This window comes from Herpailurus yagouaroundi, unplaced genomic scaffold (assembly GCF_014898765.1).
Source record: "Herpailurus yagouaroundi ecotype Mexico unplaced genomic scaffold, PumYag 165, whole genome shotgun sequence".
NCBI lineage: Eukaryota > Metazoa > Chordata > Mammalia > Carnivora > Felidae > Herpailurus > Herpailurus yagouaroundi.
Genome location: NW_024412406.1, coordinates 13,878,711 through 13,903,843, shown reverse-complemented (window position 1 = coordinate 13,903,843; position 25,133 = coordinate 13,878,711). Strand labels below are relative to the sequence as shown.

Sequence of the window (25,133 nt, the reverse complement as noted above, 5' to 3'; positions counted from 1 at the left end):
GGGTGGTACAGTTGGAGGGCATGGGTTCCCAGAAGAGTTGGGGCTTTTGAGCAAGGGAGAAAAGCTGTCATCAGCCATAAGGATCATGCAAAACACCCACTCCACCCCTGAGTTCTATGGTATGTGAGGTGCGGGAGGGAAAAAATAGCCACCTTTCGACAAGGCACAAAGGAAAACAGGTTTCAGTTTTCAGTGTTCAGTTTTCAGTTAGAGCTGTAGCCAGGTTTCTGCGTAAGACGGTGAAGAAAGTGGTGGAAAGTGTGGAGGTAACACAGCTGGGGTCCTAGGGGATAAAGTAGAAGGGTTAAGGGGCTGGTGGGGGGAGGGTTGGCTTTTAGTTTAAGTCACTAAGGGGATGAACAGAGTCATGTGGGGAAGAGACAATGGTGACGATGGGTGACGCTGGAGGTTTGCTTCTGGAGAGTATCAAGGTGGGAAGTGCTCTTATGCATGATAGAATTATCCTGGTGGTCTTTTAGGGGAAAGTGGGGAATCTACTCTAATTTTAACTTCCCTTTTAGGATTAAAGAGATTATAAGGAGGGGTGACTGCCACTAAGTCCTCTAAGCGTGGGTTATGGTAGCGGGGAAGGTGGTCTTACTAAGGCCCTTGGGGCTCTGGAGGATTCTTTTAAGCAGGTTGGTTGCTCAGGTGTATCCCACTGTGGGGGCCATCGCGTGTCCAGCATAGTGCTGACCAAAGTGTGTACAGTCACCACATTCTGGGTAAGTGATTTTTTGGCAAATGTACCTTGAGCCCTCAATTGTTGGGATTCTCAGGATATTTTCAGTGATTCAGAAAAGGACTAAAGGCAGATTATGTGGATTTGGGTCTACCCAGGAAAATGTTTGGCATAGGGTTGCTGTAGTTCTGAGAAATAGGAAAGAAACAGAAAGACGATCTTTGCCCTCAAAGAGGTTATCTCTAGTTGGCCGTATGAGACCTACCCAGGGATGAAAAAACCCTTCTGAGATGACGTGAGAGTCACATGCAAGAAAGTGCCTGATTGAGTGAGAAGGAAAATGCGACTGTTGCATTTCAGCCCCTCCTATATGACAGAAGGATGAGAGGAGAGGAACTATTTGTTGCATGCCTACTGTGTTCCAGGCATTTTGCTTTCACATGGGTTATGTCATTTAGTCTTCACAAAAACCCTACGAAACAGGTGTTATTTTATTTTATTTAAAAAAAATTTTATTGTTTATTTTTGAGAGAGAGAGCGTGAGTGAGCATGAGTGGGGGAGGGGCAGAAAGAGAGGAGGACAGGAGATCTGAAGTGGGCTCTTCACTGACAGCAGACGTCCCGGTGCGGGGCTCGAACCCACGAACCATGAGATCATGACCTGAGCTGAAGTGGGATGCTTAACCGACTGAGCCACCCAGGTGCCCTAGGTGTTATTATTTTAATTTAAAAATGGGGAAACTGAGGCTCAGAGATGCTAAGTAATTTGCCCAAAGTCACAGGGCTAGTAATCTGTTTGCCAAGCCCGTTCTTGTTTCATGTAAGTACTCCTCCAGGAGCTTCACTTACCAGGAAGATGTTGAACTTCCAGAGAACAGTGATTGTCAACCTAATCCATTCCCGACTATAGTTCCTGCCCTCATAGAAACACGGCACATTTTTTTAAAGTTTATTTATTTGTTTTGAGATAGACGGGCCGAGAGAGAAGGAGAGAATCCCAAGCACAGAGTCCAATGCGGGACTCGATCTCACAAACCTCGGGATCATGACCTGAGCCCAAATTAAGTCATATGCGTAACTGACTGAGCCACGCAGGTGCCTCACTTTTTTTTTTTTTTTTCCCTAAAGCAGGTCATGGGGCGCCTGGGTGGCTCAGTCGGTTAAGCGTCTGACTTCGGCTCAGGTCACGATCTCACTGTCTGTGAGTTCGAGCCCCCCTGTTGGGCTCTGTGCTGACTGCTCAGAGCCTGGAGCCTGTTTCGGATTCTGTGTCTCCCTCTCTCTCTGACCCTCCCCCGTTCATGCTCTGTCTCTTTCTGTCTCAAAAATAAATAAACGTTAAAAAAAATAAAATTAAATTAAATTAAAATAAAAAAAATAAATAAAAGCAGGTCATTGATCTGTTTACATGCCATTGTTACATCATATGTGGTAAGTTGTTAAAACATATAATTGCACTTGTATTGTAAGGAATAAATTGTATTTCTATGAGGAAGCAAATTCGTTCCATTCATAGTTGGAAATTATATAATTTCCTTGGGTATAAATTTTACTGCTGTGGCAACTGTAAACCAAATTTATAAGGCTGCACTGTAACTAGTAAGGCAGACTGGAAGGAGGTGACACAGCACGCCCGCAGGTGGGTCTGACCATTGAGGGAGAGCCGGCTGGTAACAGTTAGAGTCTGTGACCCACCTAGACCACTCCTGTGTTCCTCCAGGGCTAGGACACGAGTCGGCCCAGGTCATGGGATTATGACTCTAGAGGCTTAAGGGGCCCAAGGTGGGCTTTCTCCCCTTTGACCTATTTAACTGATTTAACTTTGTTTCATCTTACTTTATTTAACACATCAAGGACCCCGAGTCAAAGCTTCTCTGGTAGAAGAGAGATCAGTTTCAGAGAGCGGTGAATGCCTAGGGAAGACATGGAAACCAGAGAGTAAATACTTCCAAGAAGTTTCACTTTGAAGAGGAAGAGAAAGCAGGGTCTGCAGCTACGGAGGAATAAGGGAGCCAAGGTAGATTTTGTGCAGGCTTTCGAATGATGTGACTGACAGTTGTGCCTGTGCGGATGACTAGGAGGAGGGATGAGAGGGAGAGGTGAAGACACTGCGGAAATGGGAACAGGTGGCATCAACGGACTGAGGTCTCTGTGGTAGACAGAGCATAGATAGAGGAGTAACTTTACAAAGGAGGGGATGCCAGTTTTCACCCCGAAAGGAAGGAGGAAAGGTCAGTAGGGACAAGGCAGCCGTAGATCTGTGAGTAGAGGTTCCCCCACTCACTTGGGTGGTGAGATCAGGAGAGGCAGTGTAAGGAAGACTGGGAGCGAGATTCTTCTTCGGAATGAATGAATGGGGGGAGGGGGACAAATGGCAGTAAGAGTGGAAAGAAAGATGGCTGAAGGAGCAGGGTTTTTTGTTTCTGTTTTTGTTTTTCCCAGGGTGGCACTGTGGCGGTTTGGAGAGGAAGGAGATTGTCAGTCCCACTCAAGAGGGCCGAAGGAGATTGGTGGGTTGAGGGGAGGGCTGTGATATAGCCAAAGCAAGTGGTGAAGAGAATGTTTGGTGGAACAGTCGAGGATGTAGGGGATTTTATTTATAATGGAATGGATTGTATTAGTCATAACTCTTCTAGTTGCAAGTGACTGAAAAGAGGACATAGTGGGCTGAAAGTTAACAGATTGAAAAAGAAAAAAGAAAACAAAAAAAGCTTAGGGAGCTAGAGTGCCGTTGTGGATCTTAGAATCTAGAACCAGGCATTTGACCTTATCGGGACTCTCAACATATCTCCTTTTTTTCTGTCTTCTGTTTCAGCTTGGCTTCATTTTTCCCTGTTATAAATGGACTTTATTTATATGGCATAGAACATGGTTTCTTGGAAGATCTATCAGAATAATCCCAAGGAAAGACCCAGACTAATCTGGCTTGGTAGCATGATCATTCCTGGGTCCATTTTTATGGCCCATTGTGGTCACCCACTTTTCCCTGTGGGTAGGGTAAGTGAGTTTGTTACTGGAGGGTGTGGAAGAAGGGGTGTTGGGCAAATAACATGAACCACCACAGGTGCTTCAGAGAACATGGTGTAAAGGTTCTGGAGGTGGAGGAACAGCAGGAAGTGGTTGGATCAGGGGAGAAAAATCCAACAGCAGCATGAGCATGAGTGAATGAGTGTAACAGAGGGTGGGGTGACTCGTATTTGAGGCAACGGTCGAGGACCGTGGAGACGTGTGTAGTAAGGATTTCGGAAACAATCTCAGCAGACACAGATAGACAAGGGGGTCTTAGTTTGAATTTGTTGTGCTTTCAAGAGGGTCCTAGTTCTCAGGAACAGACAGGAAAATGGTAGTAGGTAAGCAGTTCCTGGGGAGGTTGTCACATTTGGGAGATGCTTCATAAAATAATTGGGCAATTACATCTGCCCGGGAGGCCATCCAGTAGATCACTTTCATCTGAGGAGGATGAAATAATGAACCCATCTTTCTGTGCAAAATGCTTTCTTAAACTGCTTTTAACATTAGGTCTTGTGCCTCAGGGGATTTGTGACTGATTGAACTGAGTTGATGTCTTGGAGCCATCAAAAATGGTATAGGGCTCAGTGCCTCTAAGACAAAGCTTACAGCACCAATGAAAACAACTAAAATGTGTATAGTTTCTTGCAGCCTCCCAAGTGCTGTTCATAATATTAATTTTTACCTCATGTCAACCTGGAACCTAATGTTATTCCTATTTCAAATGAGGAAACAGAGGCTCAGCAAAATGACTTGTTTAAGGTTTTACAACTATTACATTTTAACTCCCAAGATGAAGAATGTGAATTCTATCTTATAAAAATCTCATAATCTTATGTAAGATTTTACCAGAGAGCAAATTTGGTGTTTTGTGGAGTTTAATTGGTATAAATCAAAGTGAAATAATCATAAGGACTATGTGACTATATTCTGTCAATAATAACAACAATAAAAATAATAGCAACTGATATTTATTGGGTACCAAGCATTATGCTGAACACTACGGATATTTAATACTCATAACAACTTATTGAGTTAGGTACTGTTACCATTCCTTTTCTTCAGATGAGAAATTGGTTGGACAAATACTATTGCTAAACCATTACCGTTAACCACCACCGCCAGCACCACGATGAATGAGAACAGGAATTGAACGAATACAGAGGAATCAGTAGTTTACTTTAATTTGGGGCAGGCGTACCAGACTGGGGAAAACAGAAAGGGGTCTATCCCTGAGACTAAGACAAATGTTAAGTTTTGTCCCTGTGAAACAGGGCAGTTTTATTTCCTAGGCAATTTATCACTCCTTCTGAGATCACTCATAATCACGGGCATTTTCTTTGGTCTTCAGACTGCATCCACATCCTCAAATTAGGGCATAAATATTGCCCTGCTAAGTGGAGGGGGATTAAAAGAAATGAGTAACCAAGGACTAATTCAGCTGGGGATGTGGAAAAAATGGTGATGCTATTTACCTAAAGGGCGAATTGGAAGAGGGCAGTAATCAGGAATGTAAAATTGCACATTGATGTGTGGTCTTTGGGAGACAGCCAAATGAAGAGTTTCTGCAGTTAGCCAAGGATTTAGGCCTGGGGCTTTAGTGAATGATTCAAGTTCAAGCATACATCTGGAAATTGTTCAGCATGATGGTAATGGTTGACACCACTAAAATGGATTCGATCTTTGAGGTGGTGAATAAAAAGAAAGAAACAATGTATTTAGTCTGGGGAGTACCCTTAGCAAAGAGATTGAAAAGGGATCAGAAACTTAATTATGTATATGGCATTTAATAACAATGATTTTCAGAGTGCCTTTCAAACAGTAATTTCCTATGAAGCTTCCATAAAATCTGAATGATGAAACTTTTAAGCCCACCAGATTCTTTTACTCTATAATCCCAATAAGTGATTTATTTTAGGCTAAAATTGCCCTTGCAAGGAATGTGCTGGTCCAAAGGATAGTATTATTACAAGTTATTTCCTCTGAAGTTGAAACTCATTAAAAAATACTGAACCAGGGGCGCCTGGGTGGCGCAGTCGGTTAGGCGTCCGACTTCAGCCAGGTCACGATCTCGCGGTCCGTGAGTTCGAGCCCCGCGTCGGGCTCTGGGCTGATGGCTCAGAGCCTGGACCCTGTTTCCGATTCTGTGTCTCCCTCTCTCTCTGCCCCTCCCCCGTTCATGCTCTGTCTCTCTCTGTCCCAAAAAAATAAATAAACGTTAAAAAAAAAGTAAAAAAAAAATACTGAACCAGACAAGTAATAAAATGAGGGAAAGAAAAGGAGAATAATTATATTAAAGAACTGAATTTTAAGAAAAATTGCTTTAAGACTAGTTTCCAGGAAGCCAAGGCAAAAAGTGAACATGGTGAATTATCTAGACATCATCTCACGTATAGTTTTGAAACATGGTTAATGTTTAGTCTTACATGGATTCTCTTTTACCTGGAGTATCTCATGAATGGGTTTTACATGGGGTCTGGGATGCATGTATTTTTAAAAATTTCCCCAGGCAATTTTGATAATTAGCCAAATTTGATGAACACTAGTCTAATAAAGAAAGCACAGCAGTTCATAGAAAAGAAAACCTTTTATCCAGCTCTGAAATCTGAAAGGGATTTTGTTCCATGGAAACCAAAGAACACTGAATAATAAAATAGACAATGTCCTTGATAGGTAGCATTAAAAAAAAAGATAGAGATTTTATTTGTGTGTATCTCACAGCAAACTTTGATAAAGAAAAGCCAACAACCCAATACTAAATTAGAATTCTTTTTTTTTTTAATTTACATCCAAATTAGCATATAGTGTAACAATGATTTCAGGAGTAGATTCCTTAGGGCCCCTTACCCATTTAGCCCATCCCCCCTCCCAAAACCCCTCCAGTAACCCTCTGTTTGTTCTCCATATTTAAGAGTCTCTTATGTTTTGTCCCCCTCCCTGTTTTTATATTATTTTTGCTTCCCTTCCCTTATGTTCATCTGTTTTGTATCTTAAAGTCCTCATGTGAGTGAAGCCTTATGATATTTGTCTTTCTCTGACTAATTTCGCTTAGCATAATACCCTCTAGTTCCATCCACGTAGTTGCAAAAGGCAAGATTTCATTCTTTTTGATTGCTGAGTAAGACTCCATTGTCTATACATACCACATCTTCTTTATCCATTCATCCATTGATGGACATTTGGGCTCTTTCCATCCTTTGGCTATTGTTGATAGTGCTGCTATAAACATTGGGATGCATGTGTCCCTTTGAAACAGCACACCTGTGTTCCTTGGATAAATGCCTAGTAGTGCAATTGCTGGGTCTAGGGTAGTTCTATTTTTAGTTTTTTGAGGAACCTCCATACTGTTTTCCAGAGTGGCTGCACCAGCTTGCATTCCCACCAACAATGCAAAAGAGATCCTCTTTCTCTGCATCCTCGCCAACATCTGTTGTTGCCTGAGTTGTTAATGTTAGCCATTCTGACAGGTGTGAGGTGGTATCTCATTGTGGTGTTGATTTGTATTTCCCTGATGATGAGTGATGCTGAGCATTTTTTCATGTGTCGGTTGGCCATCTGGATGTCTTCTTTGGAGAAGTGTCTATTCATGTCTTTTGCCCATTACTTCATGGGATTATTTGTTTTTTGGGTGTTGAGTTTAGTAAGTTCTTTATAGATTTTGGATACTAACCCTTTATCTGATACGTTTTGCAAATATCTTCTCCCATTCTGTCAGTTGCCTTTTAGTTTTGCTGATTGTTTCCTTTGCTGTGTAGAAACTTGTTATTTTGATGAGGTCCCAATAGTTCATTTTTGCTTTTGTTTCCCTGCCTCCAGAGACTTGTTGAGTAAGAAGTTGCTGCGGGCAAGATCAAAGAGGTTTTTGCCTGCTTTCTCCTCGAGGATTTTGATGGCTTCCTGTCTTACACTGAGATCTTTCATCCATTTTGTTTTTTTTTTTTTTAATTTTTTTTTTTATACGTTTTATTTATTTTTGAGACAGAGAGAGACAGAGCATGAACGGGGGAGGGGCAGAGAGAGAGAGGGAGACACAGAATCGGAAGCAGGCTCCAGGCTCTGAGCCATCAGCCCAGAGCCCGATGCGGGGCTCGAACTCACAGACTGTAAGATCGTGACCTGAGCCGAAGTCGGCCGCTTAACCGACTGAGCCACCCAGGCGCCCCAATCCATTTTGAGTTTATTTTTGTGTATGGTGTAAGAAAGTGGTCCAGGTTCATTCTTCTGCATGTTGTTGTCCAGTTTTCCCAGCACCACTTGGTGAAGAGACTGTCTTTATTCCATCGGATATTCTTTCCTGCTTTGTCAAAGATTAGTTGGCCATACTTTTCTGGGTCCATTTCTGGGTTCTCTATTCTGTTCCATTGATCTGAGTGTTGGTTTTTGTGCCAGCTAACTTAGAATTCTATTGGTATCAGAAAAGAATCATCTGGGTTGATAGAAGAAATTATATTCCTTGGTCCTCTCTAGAAATTCTGATTTGGTAAATCTGGGAGGTTCCAGAAATGTGTATTTGTAGTAAGCTCCCCAGTTGATAGTGAACCAAGTGGTCCAAGAGCACATTTTGTGCTGAGAGACTAGATGGCTAAGAGTATTCCTGGGAGTTTCAAGTTTAGATACAAAATTTTGAGATATACCATTTTTGATAGACATTTTTACCTTTTTTGAAAACTGAAACAGGAGAAGGAGGCTGGATTATCTACTTCCACAAAGTATGCTGGGAAGACTTCTGTGGTATGAAACCAGAGAGCTTCTGCTAATAAAAATTTTTCTTCACCTCTTGGGAAAATATGAAGAGCATAGGTTGCTTTATATGGCTCCAGAGTAGATGTTAGTCTCACCCTAAAAGGAGGAAATGGATACTGAATGGATTAAAATCTCATGGAATTATGGGGACAAACATGGGAAAACCAAGTAACTGGTCTTTTGTCAGAGAAGTACTTTCCTCCAAACTTAAGTACCAAGGATATCACAGTAGTATTATAATCATGCACAAAATAAGTTCATTATAGCCTGGATTGCTGCAGCCTAATTTATATTTGGAAACCTCTGATTTGGAAAAATACTATTTTCTTCAGAGGAGTGCTTCTGTGGGGCCAAAGTTCTTAAAAACGCTAGTAAACATAAGTGAGGAAATCTGTCATTTCAGTGTTAGCTTGCCTGCAAATTCTGTAGTGGGTAACTTAACCAACCACAGAGAAAGTATTTGTTGAGAGATAGAGGCAAAATCTTTTTCTCTTTACGTTGGCTAGTTACTGAATCCTAAATTCCGTTTAGATCTCAATGGGAGAAACTTGAACTATGATAGATCTTTAGTACTGTACTGTGTTATGATTGGAATACAAAGTTGGGATCTACCATACAGCTATAAATAGCACTCTGCTGGCTTCGGGTAACCTCAGGTCTAGTTATCTTTAGATGGTTTCATACTGCAGTGAAACTTTAAAGGCCATGGACGTCCAGTTCACCTTCATTCTCCAGGTCCTACAGTCTAGATACTAGGTATAGGATTTCCTCTTAGGGGAATCTTTATGCTTGAGATTTGTACCCATTAAGGATTATGAACTTGGAAGATTCTTACCCTTTGGGCTAAGAGAACAGTAAATAAGCATGTGTCTCTTATTGTTTACAATTCCTGAGGATTTTTGCAAGAGCAAATTCTATGACAAAAGTGCTTGCTCCACTGGACTAAAAGAGTTGGAACTTACCCATTGCATACTATCACTATTTTGACATTAAAATGTTTAGTTTATATCACATTTATTTAAAAATTTCTTTTAAAATTTTTTATTTAAAATATTTTAAAAATATTTAAAAGTTTATTTAAAAATCAAATAGTGCCAACAGGAAAACCCTTTCCCAATCTCTTCCTTTTTTTAAGATGCCTTTTCTGGCATTAATGAAATTCTAACCCTTTTATTTCCTGATTTATCAATTTTAGACTTTATTGACTTTTTATTATCATAGGTGATGATTCAGCACTCACAACCTCTTATTTCCTTTCCTCTATTATCCTTATACCACATTAAAAAAAAGTTTATTTACTCATTTTGACAGAGAGAGGGAGGGAGAGGGAGAGAGAAAGAGCAAGTGAGCATGAGTAGGAGAAAGGCAGAGAGAGGGAAAGAGAGAATCTCAAGCAGGCCTTATGCTGTCAGCATGGAGCCCGACACAAGGCTGGATCCCAGGAACCAAGAGATCATGACCTGAGCCGAAATCAAGAGTCAGATGCTTAACTGACTGAGCCACCCAGGTGCCCCTTGACACAATTTTTAGTCAGTGTTTACATTATTACCTAGGTAGAATTGCAGAGACCAAAGCTATTTCATAATTATTCCTTCCTTGTGTAGCTTGTGTTTTTTGGAATCAGTGCTTGCCTCATTTTTCCCCCACCAGTATAGTTTTCTATTTACTGATCATTGTTTCAGTTGTTCAGCTAGTGCTGTTGTAGGACCACCACAGATTTTTCCTCCCAAAGGCTCAGGAGTACCAGATAATCAATCAGTTTCCCCTCTGGAGATCTCTTTTTGAAGCCCCTAACTCCTCCTGCCCCAAAACAAATAAATAAATAAATAAATAAATAAATAAATAAATAAATAAATAAGTAGGTAAATAAATCTAGAGCAGGGTTTAGGCACACCTTTGCCTTAGAATGTACTTTTGACATTTTTCTATTTTGGATTTACTATATCAATTGTGTGCCTTTTTCTTGTTCTTCTGGAGTACATTATCCAGCAGTTCCTGAGAGGTGTATGGCAGACATAAACTTTTTGAGTCCTTGCATTCACACATGGCTGATAGCTTGGTTGGTTATAAACTTCTAGGACAAATAATTTCTCCCTCAGATTATTGAAGGCATTATGTCCTAATACACCCTGAAAAACAAAAACAAAAACAAAAAAACAGTGCCATTTCGATTCATGCTCCCTTCCAAGTGACTCCAAATCCCCAACCCTACCTACTACCATACCTACAACCCAGAATCTTTTCAGATCTCCTCCTTAGCCCCTGAAATTTTATAATGTTATGCTCAGAAATCTTATAATGTTATGACTTAGTGTGGGTTGTTTTATCTTTTTTGTATTGCTGGGCATTAGTAGACCCTTTCAACTGAAAGACTCATGTCCTTCAGTTCTAGGAAATTTTTTTGTACTTCTCCTTTGATAGTTTCTGCCCAATTTCAGTCCTTTTTTTCTGGAACCCCAATTACTTTGATGTTGTACCTCCCAGTTTTCTCCCAAAATCTTCTATCTTTTCCCTTCTGTTTTCCATCTTTGTTTTGTTTTCCAAAATTTCTATTTATTTTGGTTATATCTTTACTTAATCAGGCTTTTTCCTAGAGCTGTTTTTCACAGCATCCTGTTCTTGTTTTACAAATTATAATACCTTCCCTTATCTAAGAACACTAATAATTAAAATATTTTTTTGTATACTCTTTTTTTCCCTATCCCTGCTTATTTTGTTCTTTCATTTCTTATGAACTTTGGATTTCTGTTTATATTAAGAGATATTGATTGGGAACTGTATATATGTGTGGGTGGGCTTCCCTGGAGGGAGATATAGCTAATCTGTTGGAGAACTCCTATACAAATTTATGTAAAGTTCTTTTTTTTTTTTTTTGTCTGTACCATTCACTTTCTCTAGAGATGAAATTCCCAATATTCTATCTAACATTCATCTCCTTGGAAGCCACTGTTCTGGGGACAGGTAAGGAAAGGGGAATGGGAGTTTACTGTTCTTTCACTTAATTTTTTTTTTCTGGCCTTCCACTTCTAAGAATAAACTTTGGTTTCTTTTTTGGGGCAGCTGTTGCCTGGCTGTGTATCACTCGGGTATGTTGCACATATAAGCTTTCAACAATCCCACTTTTAGAACAGAGCACTGCCCCCACCTTCTGTAGCACCTGGTGCCTGTAAGTCCTAATGTTCTGAAAGGGTTGTTAGGGTGACTTGGCTCTCTTCCTTCCTACAGCAATTTCAGGATATAGTTTTATCTCTGCCCTAGCTCTATCTGTAGTCCTGCAAAATTTGGTTGTAATCTATGCGGTCCCCTCTTGCATTCTGTCTTCTCAGGTTTATACGTTTTACTATTATTTTTTTAATCTATAACTCTGTATACTTAGTATGTATTATTTTTTATTGGGTCTTTGAAAGGAGTAGCAATAAACATGTAGTAAATCTGCCACAAATGGTACTAAATAGAATTACATTCTCAAAGAATAATGCTTACTGTTTTTTAAAACTGCCTGTAATGTTAATGGATTTTAATGTGGATTTCTTGGGGATTCAGAATTTTAGCATTTATGTGCAATCTTTCAGGATAAAATTGGTAATATGCAGTAACAATATGGTAATATTGTTGAGGATTTAATGTTATATAAGCCAATAATGGGTAAAATAAGCATAAACAGCACATAAGAGTCTTTATTTAATACTACTGACCTTTTTTTTTTTTTTTTTTTTTTTTTTGGCTGGTAAAACACCTCTGTCCTAGTGATTACCCTATCCTTGATCAAGCTATTTTTGGTATCTTTCCAGAGATATTTTCTGCATATGCAAATAAATACACCTATACATATCCCTCCTCCATTTTAATTCCAAATGTTTCAGAAGGCCCAGCTCCATGGAGGTTGGAAGTAAGACTTTCACAATCAATGTTTCAAATATTGAACCTTTTTCTTCTATCAAAATGAAGTCTCCTTTCAAGCACCCTGCCCCCCCCCCGCCCAACGGAATGGGAGAAAGACCGATAATGGTGCATTTTCCCGGTCCAACAATGCCTGAAGTTCGTAGCGTGTCTCACGCCGGTCCACGCTCTGGTAAGCAGAGTGATTTGCAAGGGAGGTGGTGCTAATGTATCGTCCTGGCAGGTTGAAGAAACATCTGTACTTGAATCTTTTCTCATTTTCTCTAGGATTTTAGCTTCCCTGCTACTAGCCAATTTTACTTTTTCTTGAAGTGACAATCAGGGACGTGAAGATACTCCCAAATAACTTAAAAACACTCAAAAACTCTCACAGAAATACACAGGAAAGGTTCAGTTTGCATAGAGTTGGTCCGGACATTCTGTGAGCTACTGCAGGGAACTGTTTTATCATACACTGGAAGGAGAGGAAAGCAATTCAGTAAGGAATCCATATTGCTCTAGAATCTTCCTGTGACTCTTCTTTATCTGAGAACAGACCTCACCCACTCTGGTTACAGGGGTAGGCATGTGACCAAACCTGGGCCAAATTACAGTACCTTATGTCCTGTACAGCTGAGACTGGCCTAAGGAATGGGTAATGAGCCAGTGTAAGTCACGGAGCCCTTCCCCTAGGATTTTTTCAAACAGAATCTGAAAGCATCAGTTTTGCTTGTTGGTTATGGAGCGGTTAGGATATGAGCCCAGAGAGGCCTGTAGCCATGTCTCCTGCCTTGTGAAGAAGCCAGTCTGATCCGCAAAAAAGGAAATGGAGGTGAGAGGTTTGGGGTTGTATTGATGGGATCCATATCTTTATTCTTGTTCGCAAGCCTGGCTCCACCCTTATCCTTCTTAGGTTGGTTACATGTGCCAACCAACTTCCCCTTTTGCTTAAACTAGTTGAAAATAAGTTTCTGTCACGTGCAGCAAAATAGATCTTGCCTATTCGGCTCCAGTTCCAAAGACCTAAGTGCCTCCTAGGTATCTCCCTCTGTACGTTCCTTGGTACTTCCAACTCATCTATAGTACAATGCATCCTTCCTTCCTTAACTCATTCTGCCTTCTCTATTTCCTGTATTTTCTCATCCTGGTTATCAGGTCAACATCTACCCAGCTGCCCAAGCCAGAAATCTAGATCTCTACTAGACTTCTCCTTTTCTACTTGATCCCCCTCTTTCAAGATCTAGTAGTTTCTAAGTGCTGTTCCTTTTCTTAAATACTTCTTATACCCTGTCTTCTACTACCTTTGAGACCCCTTCTGCTGCTCTTTTTCTTCTCACTGTACTGAAAAGGCCAATCTCAGAATCCTTACCCAGTCCACTGTTGAATGGGGTTCCCTTCTGGTCCCAGATGATTGGTCTAGAGTAGTTACAGAAAGGCTGGTCAGTAATATAAAAGATGGGATGGCAGGAAAGCACTCTTGAACAGGGACACTGAAGGTTAATTGCACCAAGCAGGTCCTCTTCTAGGAGGAGATCTGCATCTGAGACATGTACAGGTCTACTCGGTTGTTGTGAAACAGAAGTTGAAGATATACAGAGAAAGGCAAAAGTGATGACAAGGAGAATGCAAATTCTTGAGTAAACAGAAAATGTGTTTAAGCAGAAGCTGTGAGTAATTCAAAACTACTGAAAGGGTATATTGAAAGGAGGGTATAGTAATTGGCTATGACAAACAAAGAGGAATGAAATCACAATGGTTGGGAACCAACTCTTGCTGTTGGGAAGACAACAAAATAATACTACAACTGCTCTAGACTATGATTAACTGTAAAAAATTTTTTTTTAATTTTTTTTAATTTACATCCAAATTAGTTAGCATATAGTGCAACAATGATTTCAGTAGATTCCTTCGTGCCCCTTACCCATTTAGCCCCCCACCCAACAACCCCTCCAGTAACCCTCTGTTTGTTCTTCATATTTAAGAGTCTCTTCTGCTTTGTCCCCCTCCATGTTTTTATATTATTTTTGCTTCCCTTCCCTTATGTTCATCTGTTTTGTCTCTTAAAGTCCTCATATGAGTGAAGTCATATGATTTTTGTCTTTCTCTGACTAATGTCACTTAGCATAATACCCTCCAGTTCCATCCATGTAGTTGCAAATGGCAAGATTTCATTCTTTTTGATTGCTGAATAATACTCCATTGTATATATATATATAAACCACATCTTCTTTATCCATTCATCCATTTGGGCTCTTTCTATCCTTTGGCTATTGTTGATAGTGCTACTATAAACATGGGGGTGCATGTGTCCCTTCGAAACAGCACACCTGTATCCCTTGGATAAATGCCTAGTAGTGCAATTGCTGGGTTGTAGGGGAGTTCTATTTTTAGTTTTTTGAGGAACCTCCATACTGTTTTCCAGAGTGGCTGCACCAGCTCGCATTCCCATATGATTAACTTTCTAATTCCTAAATTATGCATATTCCAGCCTGTGCGAAGCATGGCTGGATGACAATACATTGGTTCCTGTGAAATTTCTATGTTCCCTTGATTCTTTTTGTCTCTAAGACCTCAACCCACAAACATTATACTTAGTTCTCCAACCATGTGATGCTCTGCCATATCTGTTTATGTGCATACACTATTTCTTCCAACTGGAACAATTCTTCTCATCTCCTAAACATCTCTAACTTCTAGGAGTGCCTGGGTGGCTCAGTCAGTTGAGTGTCCAACTTTGGCTCAGGTCATGATCTCATGGTTCATGGGTTCAAGCCCCACGTTGGGCTGTGTGCTGACAGCTTGGAGCCTGGGGTCTGCTTCAGATTCTGTCTCCCTGTCTCTACCCTGCACATTCTCTCTCTTCTCTCAAAAAAATTAAAAAAAAAATGTAAACATTTCTAACTTCTTTACCTGGATACCACTTACTCATCTTTGAAGACTGGGCTCAGGCTCCTCTAAGCTTTTTTTTTTTTTTTTTAAATTTTTAAAGTTTACTTATTTTGAGAGAAAGAGAGAGGCAGGGAGGGGCAGAGGAGAGGGAGAGGGGGAGGGAGAAAGAGAATCCCAAGCAGGAGCTTGGAGCGTGGAGCTCAAATTCATGACCTGAGCCGAAACCTAGTGGGTTCAACCGACTGAGCCACCCAGGTGCCCCATCCTCTAAGCTTTCTATAACCCAACCAAATTTCATGGTACCGCATATTGTAACTATGTATCTCCAGAACTAGAATATAAGCTTCTTTTGAGAGCAGAGATGCTGTTTTGTTCCCCTTTGTGTCCCCAGTGCCTGATCCAGTACCCAGCACAAAGCAGGTATTTAATGAATGCCATTGTTTTTGTTAAAGGTCAGTTGCTTAGACTCTGAAAAATCAGGAAGTTGAAGGGCCTTCCATTATCACCCCTCCTCCAATAGGTCCACTTGTAGTGGTGCCATGGTACTTAAACAAGACCATGATTACATGGCTTTGTGCAGATTTCTTCAGTTCAGAATGCCCTTCTCATCCCTGTCCCCTCACTCCCTCCAAGAACAGAAGTAGGGAGACCAGAGTTATGGGCTATGGCAGTTGTCCAAGCAAAAAAGGGTGACAGCCTGGGCTAAGGACTATTGGTGGAGTAAGAGGCAGAGACAAGTTCCAGAGCTGGAACAGTCAGTATGTACTTGATGAAGAACTGGATATGATATGAGGGATGGGGCATATCAAAAATAACTATTGGGTTTTCTGGTTTGATCAACTGCTGTTTTATTCAAAGAGATTGGAAAGAATGGAGGACATGCAAATTAAGAGGTAAACTAAACATTCACATACACACATAATCAGACTTCTTGTCTAAATTTTGCTGGTATCTGCTATACTTAGGGAATGGGAATACAGATTTTTTTTTTTTTTTTTTTTTGGTGGTGGTGTTGGGGAAAATATTTATAGCCATTTTTTACCATTTTTAAAAAGTTTTTAAAATGTTTATTCATTTTTGAGAGACAGAGTGATACAGAGCATGAGTCGGGGAGGGGCAGAGAGAGAGGGAGACACAGAATCCGAAGCAGGCTCCAGGCTCTGAGCTGTCAGTACAGAGCCCGACGCAGGGCCCGAACTCACGAACCATGAGATCATGACCTGAGCTGAAGTCAGATGCCCTAGCTGACTGAGCCACCCAGGCACCCACATTTTTTTTTTTTAACAGTTTTTAAGTATACTGTTCAGTGGCATTAAATACATTCATGATTTATGTACAATCATGATCACAATCATCTATTTCCAGACTTTTTCATCTTCCCAAATTGAATTCCTTACCCACCAAACACTTATGCCCCATTTCTCTGTCTCTCCCAGTCTCTGGCATCTACCATTCATTCTTTTAAAAAAAAAAATTTTTTTTAACGTTTATTTATTTTTGAGACAGAGAGAGACAGAGCACGAACGGGGGAGGGTCAGAGAGAGAGGGAGACACAGAATCTGAAACAGGCTCCGGGCTCCGAGCTGTCAGCACAGAGCCCGATGCGGGGCTTGAACTCACAGACTGAGATCATGACCTGAGCCAAAGTCGGAGGCTCAACCGACTCAACCACCCAGGCACCCCACCATTCATTCTATTTTCTGTCTCTTATCAATTGGACTACACTAGGTATCTCAAATAAGTGGAATCATATAGTATTTGTCCCTTTGTACTGGCTGATATCACTTAGAATAATGTCTTCAAGTTTCACCCATACTGTAGCATGTGTCAGAATCTCCTTCCCTTTTTTTAAAAAAAAAATTTTTTTTTAACATTTATTTATTTTTGAGACAGAGAGAGAGAGAGAGAGAGAGAGAGAGAGAGAGAGAGAATGAACAGGGAGGGTCAGAGAAAGAGGGAGACACAGAATCCGAAACAGGCTCCAGGCTCTGAGCTGTCCGCACAGAGTCCGACGCGGGGCTCGAACCCACAGACTGTGAGATCATGACCTGAGCCGAAGTCGGACGCTTAACCGACTGAGCCACCCAGGCGCCCCTATCTCCTTCCTTTTTAAGGCTGAATCATAGTCCATTGTCTGTACATACACCATTTTAGTTACCCATTCATCCTTAAATAGATACTTGGGTTGCCTCCACCTCTGGGTATTTTGAATAACACTGCCTTCATGAACCTGGGCGTGTAAATATCTATTCAAGTCTTTGCTTTCAATTCTTTTGGGTATATACCAGAAGTGGAATTGTTGAATTGTATGGTAATTCTATGTTTAACTTTGGAGGAGCCACCACAATGTTTTCTATAGCAGCTGCACCATTTTACATTCCACCAGTGATGCCCGAGGGTTCCAATTTCTCCACATCCTCCCCAATACTTTTATTATTATTTTTTTTGGTAATAGCCATTCTAATAGGGATGAAGTGGTATATCATTGTGGTTTTAATTTTCATTTCTGCTGTGATTAGTGATGTCCAGCATATTTTCCTGTGCTTATTGGCCATTTGTATATCTTCTTTGGAGAAATGTCTATTTAAGTCCTTTGCCCATTTTTGAATGGAGTTGTTTATTTTTGTTATTGTTGAGTTCACAGTTATTTTGTAATGTGAAATGGTTTCAGGAACACAATAGGTCTCTAAAGCATGAGAATAAGTGTCTAGAATAGTATGAACATGCTGGGGACCTTGGGAAAAGGAGCAGAAAGAGGTGAGGATATCAAAAAAAGCTTAAAAAAATTTTGTAGTCTTACCTTTAGGAAAGAATTTTAAAAGGGCCATTTCTCAGGATTCTGAGCTCATTTTAGTATTGTAGTTTGGCAACCTTGTGGGTTAAATAAGCACTGGAGAGCTGCCCTGAGAACCTAACTCCTATTCAAGAACACTACTTATATAAAAAATGCCCTGTCTTATAAATCCTCTAATTAATTAAAAAAACAACTTTTGGTATATAATTCATATATATGCTGATGACTACATACTAAAAACTAACCTTGAAAAAGTATGTTGGTTGTAGTAATGGACTACAGAAATAATTATTATATAATGACTTTAATTGGCATTATGCCAATGTTGATGTTCATAAATTATTGTGGGATACCATTATAAGAAAATATACAAGATACAGGGCTATAGAACTAAAATAAAGTCATAATCGATAGAAGCATGAAAACAAAGCTGTTATCTACAGACGTAAAGAAGGATTATGTAGAAATCTGTGCTGTTAACTGCAGCAGCTGGAGAAAATGGTATTATTGGCCATTTGTAATAGATAACTAATCTCCAAGAATAATATTCAGTTTTAAATTACACAAATTCTATTATTTTTAAAGTAGCCATTTTATTGAATCTGTTGAACATGGATACATTGTTGGATTCTGAATTTTTGATAAAATGTTATACGACTCAGGTTAGATAAGTAACATGTAAAATGTAAAATGTAATATTTATTTTAGAAGAAAATATGACAATATTTTAAAGTATATCTAGGGTTGTTTTCAATGTTCTATACTCTGTCTTTCGTATAGATAATTAATAGTTAAGAAAATCACACCATTCTCTAAAAACAAACCAACACAAGCTTGCATCAATCTGCAACTAAAGATTAGCTTTCCATTTCTTGTCAGGATCCATGTTGCTAACTGTGGAAAGAAAATTAGAGAGTAAAAATTTAACAACAGATAAGCAAATTTAATGGATTTTAAGTTATTTTGTGGCTAGTAAAAGCATTCATTCCTAAAATAATTTTATTGCTCAATATAAAGTGGGTATTTTTTTTTATTTTTGGACATATAAGAGCATTGTTGAGGCTTCTACACAAAATTCAAGCTTTAAGCTTCTTGATTTTAAGGATTAAACTTCTAGAAAGATTAATTTGATGAATTAACCTAAAACTAGTAAAGACAGATTGACTGCTTTAATATCTTTGTGTTACTACCTTTACTACTGCTAAAACATTTGGCTGTTCCCAAGCCTTCTACATGTGAAATTCTTTGTGGTCTTGTGGTTGGGAGAAGAGAAACTATCTTTCCATTACACGCCTTTGATTATAGTTCTGGTGGGTAAGAACTGCAACCCCTAAGCAAAATTCTAATTCCTGTGGGAACTTTAGGTTCCAACTTGTGGTCCACTTTCACTATTAACCCTTCCTAGTGCGTTTCTCCATCTTACAGTGACGTTCAAGGAAGGACTTGTAAGAAAATATTTTAGATGCTGGTAATAAAAGAAGTGAAGTTTGGAAGTATACTTACAGATTTTTCCTTCTTTTTCTAATTTTATCAAATGAAGCAAGACATTATGTTCAGCCATCTTATATAAATGCTCAGGAACAGTCTAAAAGAAAGACAAGAGTGAAAGAAAATATTTCCTTTTTAAAAAAGAAGTAAATCGTTTTGAAACTATTGAAGAAAAAATGCATCAAAAGGGGAAAATTTTAAATACATTTTTATAGAGGAATAATCAAAATGATTTCACCTTGTACATGTCTTGCTTTAGGCCACTGTATTTCTATCTATATACCTGTAGATCAAATAGACTGAACAGTCTAGACAGTTAATAGTGTCAGTTTTGTTCATCACTGAATACCCAGTGCTTAGCATAATGGCACAGAGTAGGAACTCCACATTTTATGAATGAATGAATAAGTAAATAACTATAAAAATTATTCTAGATAGTTTTGATGATGCCACAGATCCATTGGCCCTATGGTTTATTTATTAGGTTACATGATAGTATCTTTGTATGTTTCCATTGGTTATACTACCTCTCCCATCATTTAGTTTTCATCCTGAAAATTTCCTTAGACTTCTCTTAAAACACTCATTAAAAAAAAAAAAAAAGTTTATTTAAGTTTTTTTGGGGGGAGGGGCAATGAAAGAGGGGTACAGAGGATCCAAAGTGAGCTCTGCATGGACTCATGAACTGCAAGATCATGACCTGAGCTGAAGTCAGATGCTCAACTGACTGAGTCACCCAGGCACCCCTAAGCATTCATGCAACAATGAGTTGTATTGTTGACTCACTTCTTACACAACCAACTTGGCACAGCAGTATCAGATATTAATGTTTCCAAATATAAACTTCTAACCCCCAACTCTCCCTTAAGCTCCATTTACCATATCTGCCATTGTGATCTTCTAATTTTTTTAAATGTTTATTTTTCAGAAAGAGAGAGAGAGAGAGAGAGAGAGAGAGAGCGCGCGAGCAGGGGAGGGGCAGAGAGAGAGAGGGAGACAAAGAATCCTAAGCAGGCTCCAGGCTCTGAGCTGTCAGCACAGAGCCCAATGCAGGGCTCGAACCCACAAACTGCAAGATCATGACCTGAGTGGAGGTTGGATGCCCAATCAACTGATCCACCCAGGCGCCCCCAGCATTGTGATCTTCAAGATCTGATTATGTGACTCCTCTCCCAAGATCCTTGAGTGGCTATGCCCAGGTTTATTGGCTAAAGCCCAACTTTTTAGCATGGTGGTGAAAGCTTCCATGATCTGATCATGCTTGCCTTTCTGCCTCATTCCCTGGGATTCCTTTCCTGCCCATCCCCATATGCATTGTGTGCTCCAGTCATATGCAGTTTCTTTGTGGGTTTTCAAATGTACACAATGCTGGTTTATTACTCCCAGGGCATGTTTTTCCTTCTGTCTAGAATGGCTTCTTTTCTCCTATACTCTGGCTTGGGAAATGCTTACTCTTTAAGACTCAATTAAATGATTAAAATTTTAAAGCTTTTCCAGGCAAGCCTTAATACCCTGCATCTTCCATCAGATATAATTTATTCTTTCTTTAATGCTCTGATATACTATAAAGAGGTCTTGGAGGAAGCCTGGTGTGATAGAAAAAGCAAGATATGAGTAGTATCTGACATCTCACTTTTGAGTATGTGACATCTGCTAGTGGTGTACCTTTGGAAGTTACTTAACTCAAACTTTCTGAGTCAGTTTAAAAAAAAATTTTTTTTTAACATTTATTTTTGAGAGACAGAGAGAGACAGAGTGTGGTGGGGGAGGGGCACAGAGGGAAGAAGACACAGAATCTGAAGCAGGTTCCAGGCTCTGAGCAAGCTGTCAGCACAGAGCCCGACACGGGGCTTGAACCCACGAACCATGAAATCATGACCTGAGCCTAAGTTGCTTAACTGACTGAGTTGCTTAACTGAGCCTAAGATGCTTAACTGACTGAGCTGCTCAGGCGCCCCAGTTTTTTGTTTTTTAAGTCTATTAAATTGGAATAATAGTATCTTCATGTATTGAGAATTCGAGGTATATGAATTAAGGGCCTCAAATTACATTTGTAAGTGTGAAACAAGGAGTACAGCATCTAGCACATAATAATGTGTTCAAAAAATGCGAGTTAGTATTACAACTATCTGTTGAACGTGTCTGTCTTCACTAAACTATGAGTCCTTTGAGGGCAGGGATCTCTAATCATCTGTGTAACTCTGTATCTCGTCCATTGTGTGGCACAGGAATCTAGTAAATGTTGACTGAATACATCTCTGTGTAATACCTAGTACTATTCTGTATGCAACAGGTACTTGACACATATATACAGTGAGTATACCTCTGAACATACCTCTGAATGCAGAACCAGCATTTTTTAGGGTATGGGAAACTGCTTAATGTGACTCATCTGGGAGGGTTATGAGTTCTGCTGTCTATACTTAAGTTAGGAGAGAAAACCCCAGTGTACCAATGTATAGTCTAGAGTGGCTATACTCTAGTATTATGAGGAAATGAACTCTTTCACAGAATTTAAATATTTATGTTACCAGGGGCTCCTGGGTGGCTCAGGCAGTTAAGCATCCGACTCTTGATTTCGGTTCAGATCATGATGTCATGGCCGTGGGATTGAGCCCTGAGTTGGGTTCCACATGTGGAGCCTGCTTAGGATTCTCTGTCTGGCTCTCCCTCTACCCCTCCCTTACTCATGCATAAGCATTCTCTCCCCCTCTCTCAGAGAAAGAAACTTTATATTACCGCTTTGCCAGTGGCACTTTTTATCTTTAGCCATTTTAACCACTCATCCCTCCTTTTTAAAACAAAGCACACTGAGTATGATGTGATTGTCTTGATAACTTAGGCCTATGGAACGTTACAGTTCTTTACTAATTATAACTGGGCCCAGGTACTTTTCAAGCTCATCTTTATACTCCCATGTATCTTATGGCTATACAGGTTGTGGTAGTAGTTATATGTGATATGCTCAGAGGCCACTGACGCGAGGGTTTCTTTTCTCTATATACTAAGTTATTTACTCATGTTCTGTTACATGTACTTTCTCCTTCTTCTTCCTTGTTAGGCATTGCTACTTCTCCCTGCTATCCCAGTATGTCTCTAGCAGATAACCCTTCTCACTTGCTACAGACTAGGACACCAACAATCAAGAGGGATACAATAATACATAAATCGCTATAGGCTGTTGGTAATGGTCTCTCCTACAGAATGAAGTACATACGGTTTAATGATAGTTCAGAATGGTTTGTTTGGTTTCCCGTGTCCATTTTTGTTTAACTTCTGTGTTCTAGAAAGTTGAGATTGTTGATCTCAAATTTATACAAGCGCACTACTTATAAAATTAACAGACTTATTCTGTTCTGGGATGTGATAAGTCTACCATATGTGTTCTATTACATAGATTCTTCTTCTTTTTTTTTTCATGTATTTATTTATTTTTGAGAGAGAGAAAGTGAGAGCAGGGAGGGGCAGAGGGAGAGAGAGACAGAGAATCCCAGGCAGGCTCTGCTCTGTCAGCTCAGAGCCTGATGCGGAGCTTGAACTCACAAACTGTGAGATCATGACCTGAGCTGAAATCAAGAGTCTGATGCTTTAACCGACTGAGCCACCCAGGTACCCCTGTGTAGAGTATTCTAATAAAACTGTTGCTATGTACAAATAAGATAAATGAAAATTACCTTGTAAATGTTTTTTACCAGCTCCATTGTTGTAAATGATTTTTCAAAATTATCATGAAGTAATGCAAGAATTTGCTGTTCTCGCATATTTCTGTGAGAAATGTATTCCAGAATTTTATCTTTGGCATTATGGATTACTGGGCCGTGTCCTGAATTAGAATTATAACATTTATTTCAAACAGATAAAAAACACTAAGTACAACTGAAATTAATTCAGTCTGTTTAAAAATAATGCACATGATGTACTGAAAAAGCATACTAAGTGTTCTAAATATGAATTTGTGGAAAATGATACAGGTGTAAGAGATTTAAAAATTACATACAAATTTTAAAAATTACATACAAAATTTAAAAATTACATACAAACTCTGGCCAAAACCAGAGTATTATATCAGATAAAATCTGCATGAAATGTTACTATATACTTAAAAAAAAAAAATTAACAACAAAAACAGTAAGCACAGGAGTAAGGATAGGTACTATTTATAGTGTGCTCATTATCTGCCAGGCACTGCTCTAAATGCATAATATATATTATTGTTTTTTTTAAATATGAAATTTATTGTCAAATTGGTTTCCATACAACACCCAGTGCTCATCCCAAAAGGTGCCCTCCTCAATGCCCATCACCCACCCTCTATATATTATTGTTATAAGAGTCCGATGAGGTAGGCACTCTTATCATACCTTCTTTATAACAGAAGTGGGAGTGTAAGGAGGGTAAATAATTTGCCCACAGTTCAACAGTGAGGAGGGGACGGTGCTGGGGTTCTGACTTGTGAGCTTTTAATTACTCTGTGCTCTTACCCACCATGCCACACTTATAAAAGATTGAAAGGAGGAATGTAAAAAGTAGCTTCATGTAAGTGACCAAGATCTATTAAAAATTCACAAGAACCACAGTAAAACTTTAAGCATCTTATGTATAGTCTAGTCATTCAGAAATGCTGACAACCCCGATTAAGTTCTAGTAAAAGTTTTTTTTTAAGTTAAAAAAAAATTTTTTTTACATTTATTTATTTTGAGAAAGAGAGAGCACGAGTGGGGGGAGGGCAGAGAATCCAAGCTGGCTCCATGCTATTGGCACAGAGCTTGACGTGGGGCTCGAACTGAGATGAAACCAAGAGCCAGATGCTTACCTGAATGAGCCACCCAGGTGCCCCTAAGTCATATTGAAATTTAGTTGCTCTTTTAGATAGTGCAAATTATGTATGACCCAAGTCTGCAAGAGGGATGTTTAAAATACTTGAGAACAAATTCAGCAGACTAACCTGTTACCATATACAGAGCATGGGCTTTGGTTGGAATATTGACTATCACTTACTAGTTGCGTGGCCATCAGAAGTCTGAATCCCTGAGCTTGTTTCTTCTGCCGTGCAATGAAGATCCCACGACCTGCTTCACTGGGTTTTTGTGAGGACAACACTGTAAAGGTCCCTGCACAGTACCTGAGAGGTAGCAGGCCTTAATATATAGTAGCTATGGTTACAGAACGTATTTTAAGTTCCTGCTATGCCAGTAGGCCAGTTCACTGGAGTCACTAAAGCAAACACTCTAAGAACCTTTACCAAGGCAGCCTCTCATTAGTTTTACTCCAATGTGAGTACATCAAACATGTGCTCTCTTCTCTTTAAAAACAGCTGTCAGCTTCCATTCCTCTTAGGTCATAATAAATCCAAATGCCCAGCTCCACTATGTTTCCTATCCCCTCAGCAGTAGAAACTCATGAAAGAATATAAGGGGATTGAAGACACTGTAATTACAAGTCTCTCCATGGCTCTCTGGTTAGGAACAAGTTGGAAGGACTTAAACAATTAGGTAACCTTGTTTCTTTTTCCTTCTGGGCCCTCTTGTCCAGTCCTATGTCTTTCTTCACTTTTAGGATAAAAGGGAGGTTCATATTGAAGAGCAATGCCGTGACAGCTGAGATACTAAAACAGGCTTCTTTTTCTGGAGAAGTGAAATGAATACACAA

The 25,133-nt window shown here is 39.6% G+C and overlaps 1 protein-coding gene and 1 long non-coding RNA gene across 2 annotated transcripts in view; one reads left to right on the top strand and one right to left on the bottom strand.

Annotated features, from left to right (window-relative positions):
* Positions 1 to 665: 665 nt before the first annotated feature.
* On the top strand, positions 666 to 25,133 carry LOC121038140 (uncharacterized). Its single transcript, XR_005794183.1, has 4 exons — positions 666 to 725; positions 2,537 to 2,699; positions 3,498 to 3,679; positions 25,041 to 25,133. It is a non-coding gene; the product is annotated as an uncharacterized LOC121038140 (long non-coding RNA).
* The window catches only part of LACTB2 (lactamase beta 2), a 32,495-nt gene continuing 25,926 nt past the window's right edge, over positions 18,565 to 25,133 (bottom strand). The window contains exons 5-7 of the mRNA XM_040487625.1: positions 23,159 to 23,307; positions 19,500 to 19,581; positions 18,565 to 18,890 (exon numbers count right to left, since the gene is read on the bottom strand). Of these exons, the coding sequence (XP_040343559.1) occupies positions 18,847 to 18,890; positions 19,500 to 19,581; positions 23,159 to 23,307 (275 nt within the window). The 3' untranslated portion in view covers positions 18,565 to 18,846. The remainder of the gene's footprint in view (positions 18,891 to 19,499; positions 19,582 to 23,158; positions 23,308 to 25,133) is intronic.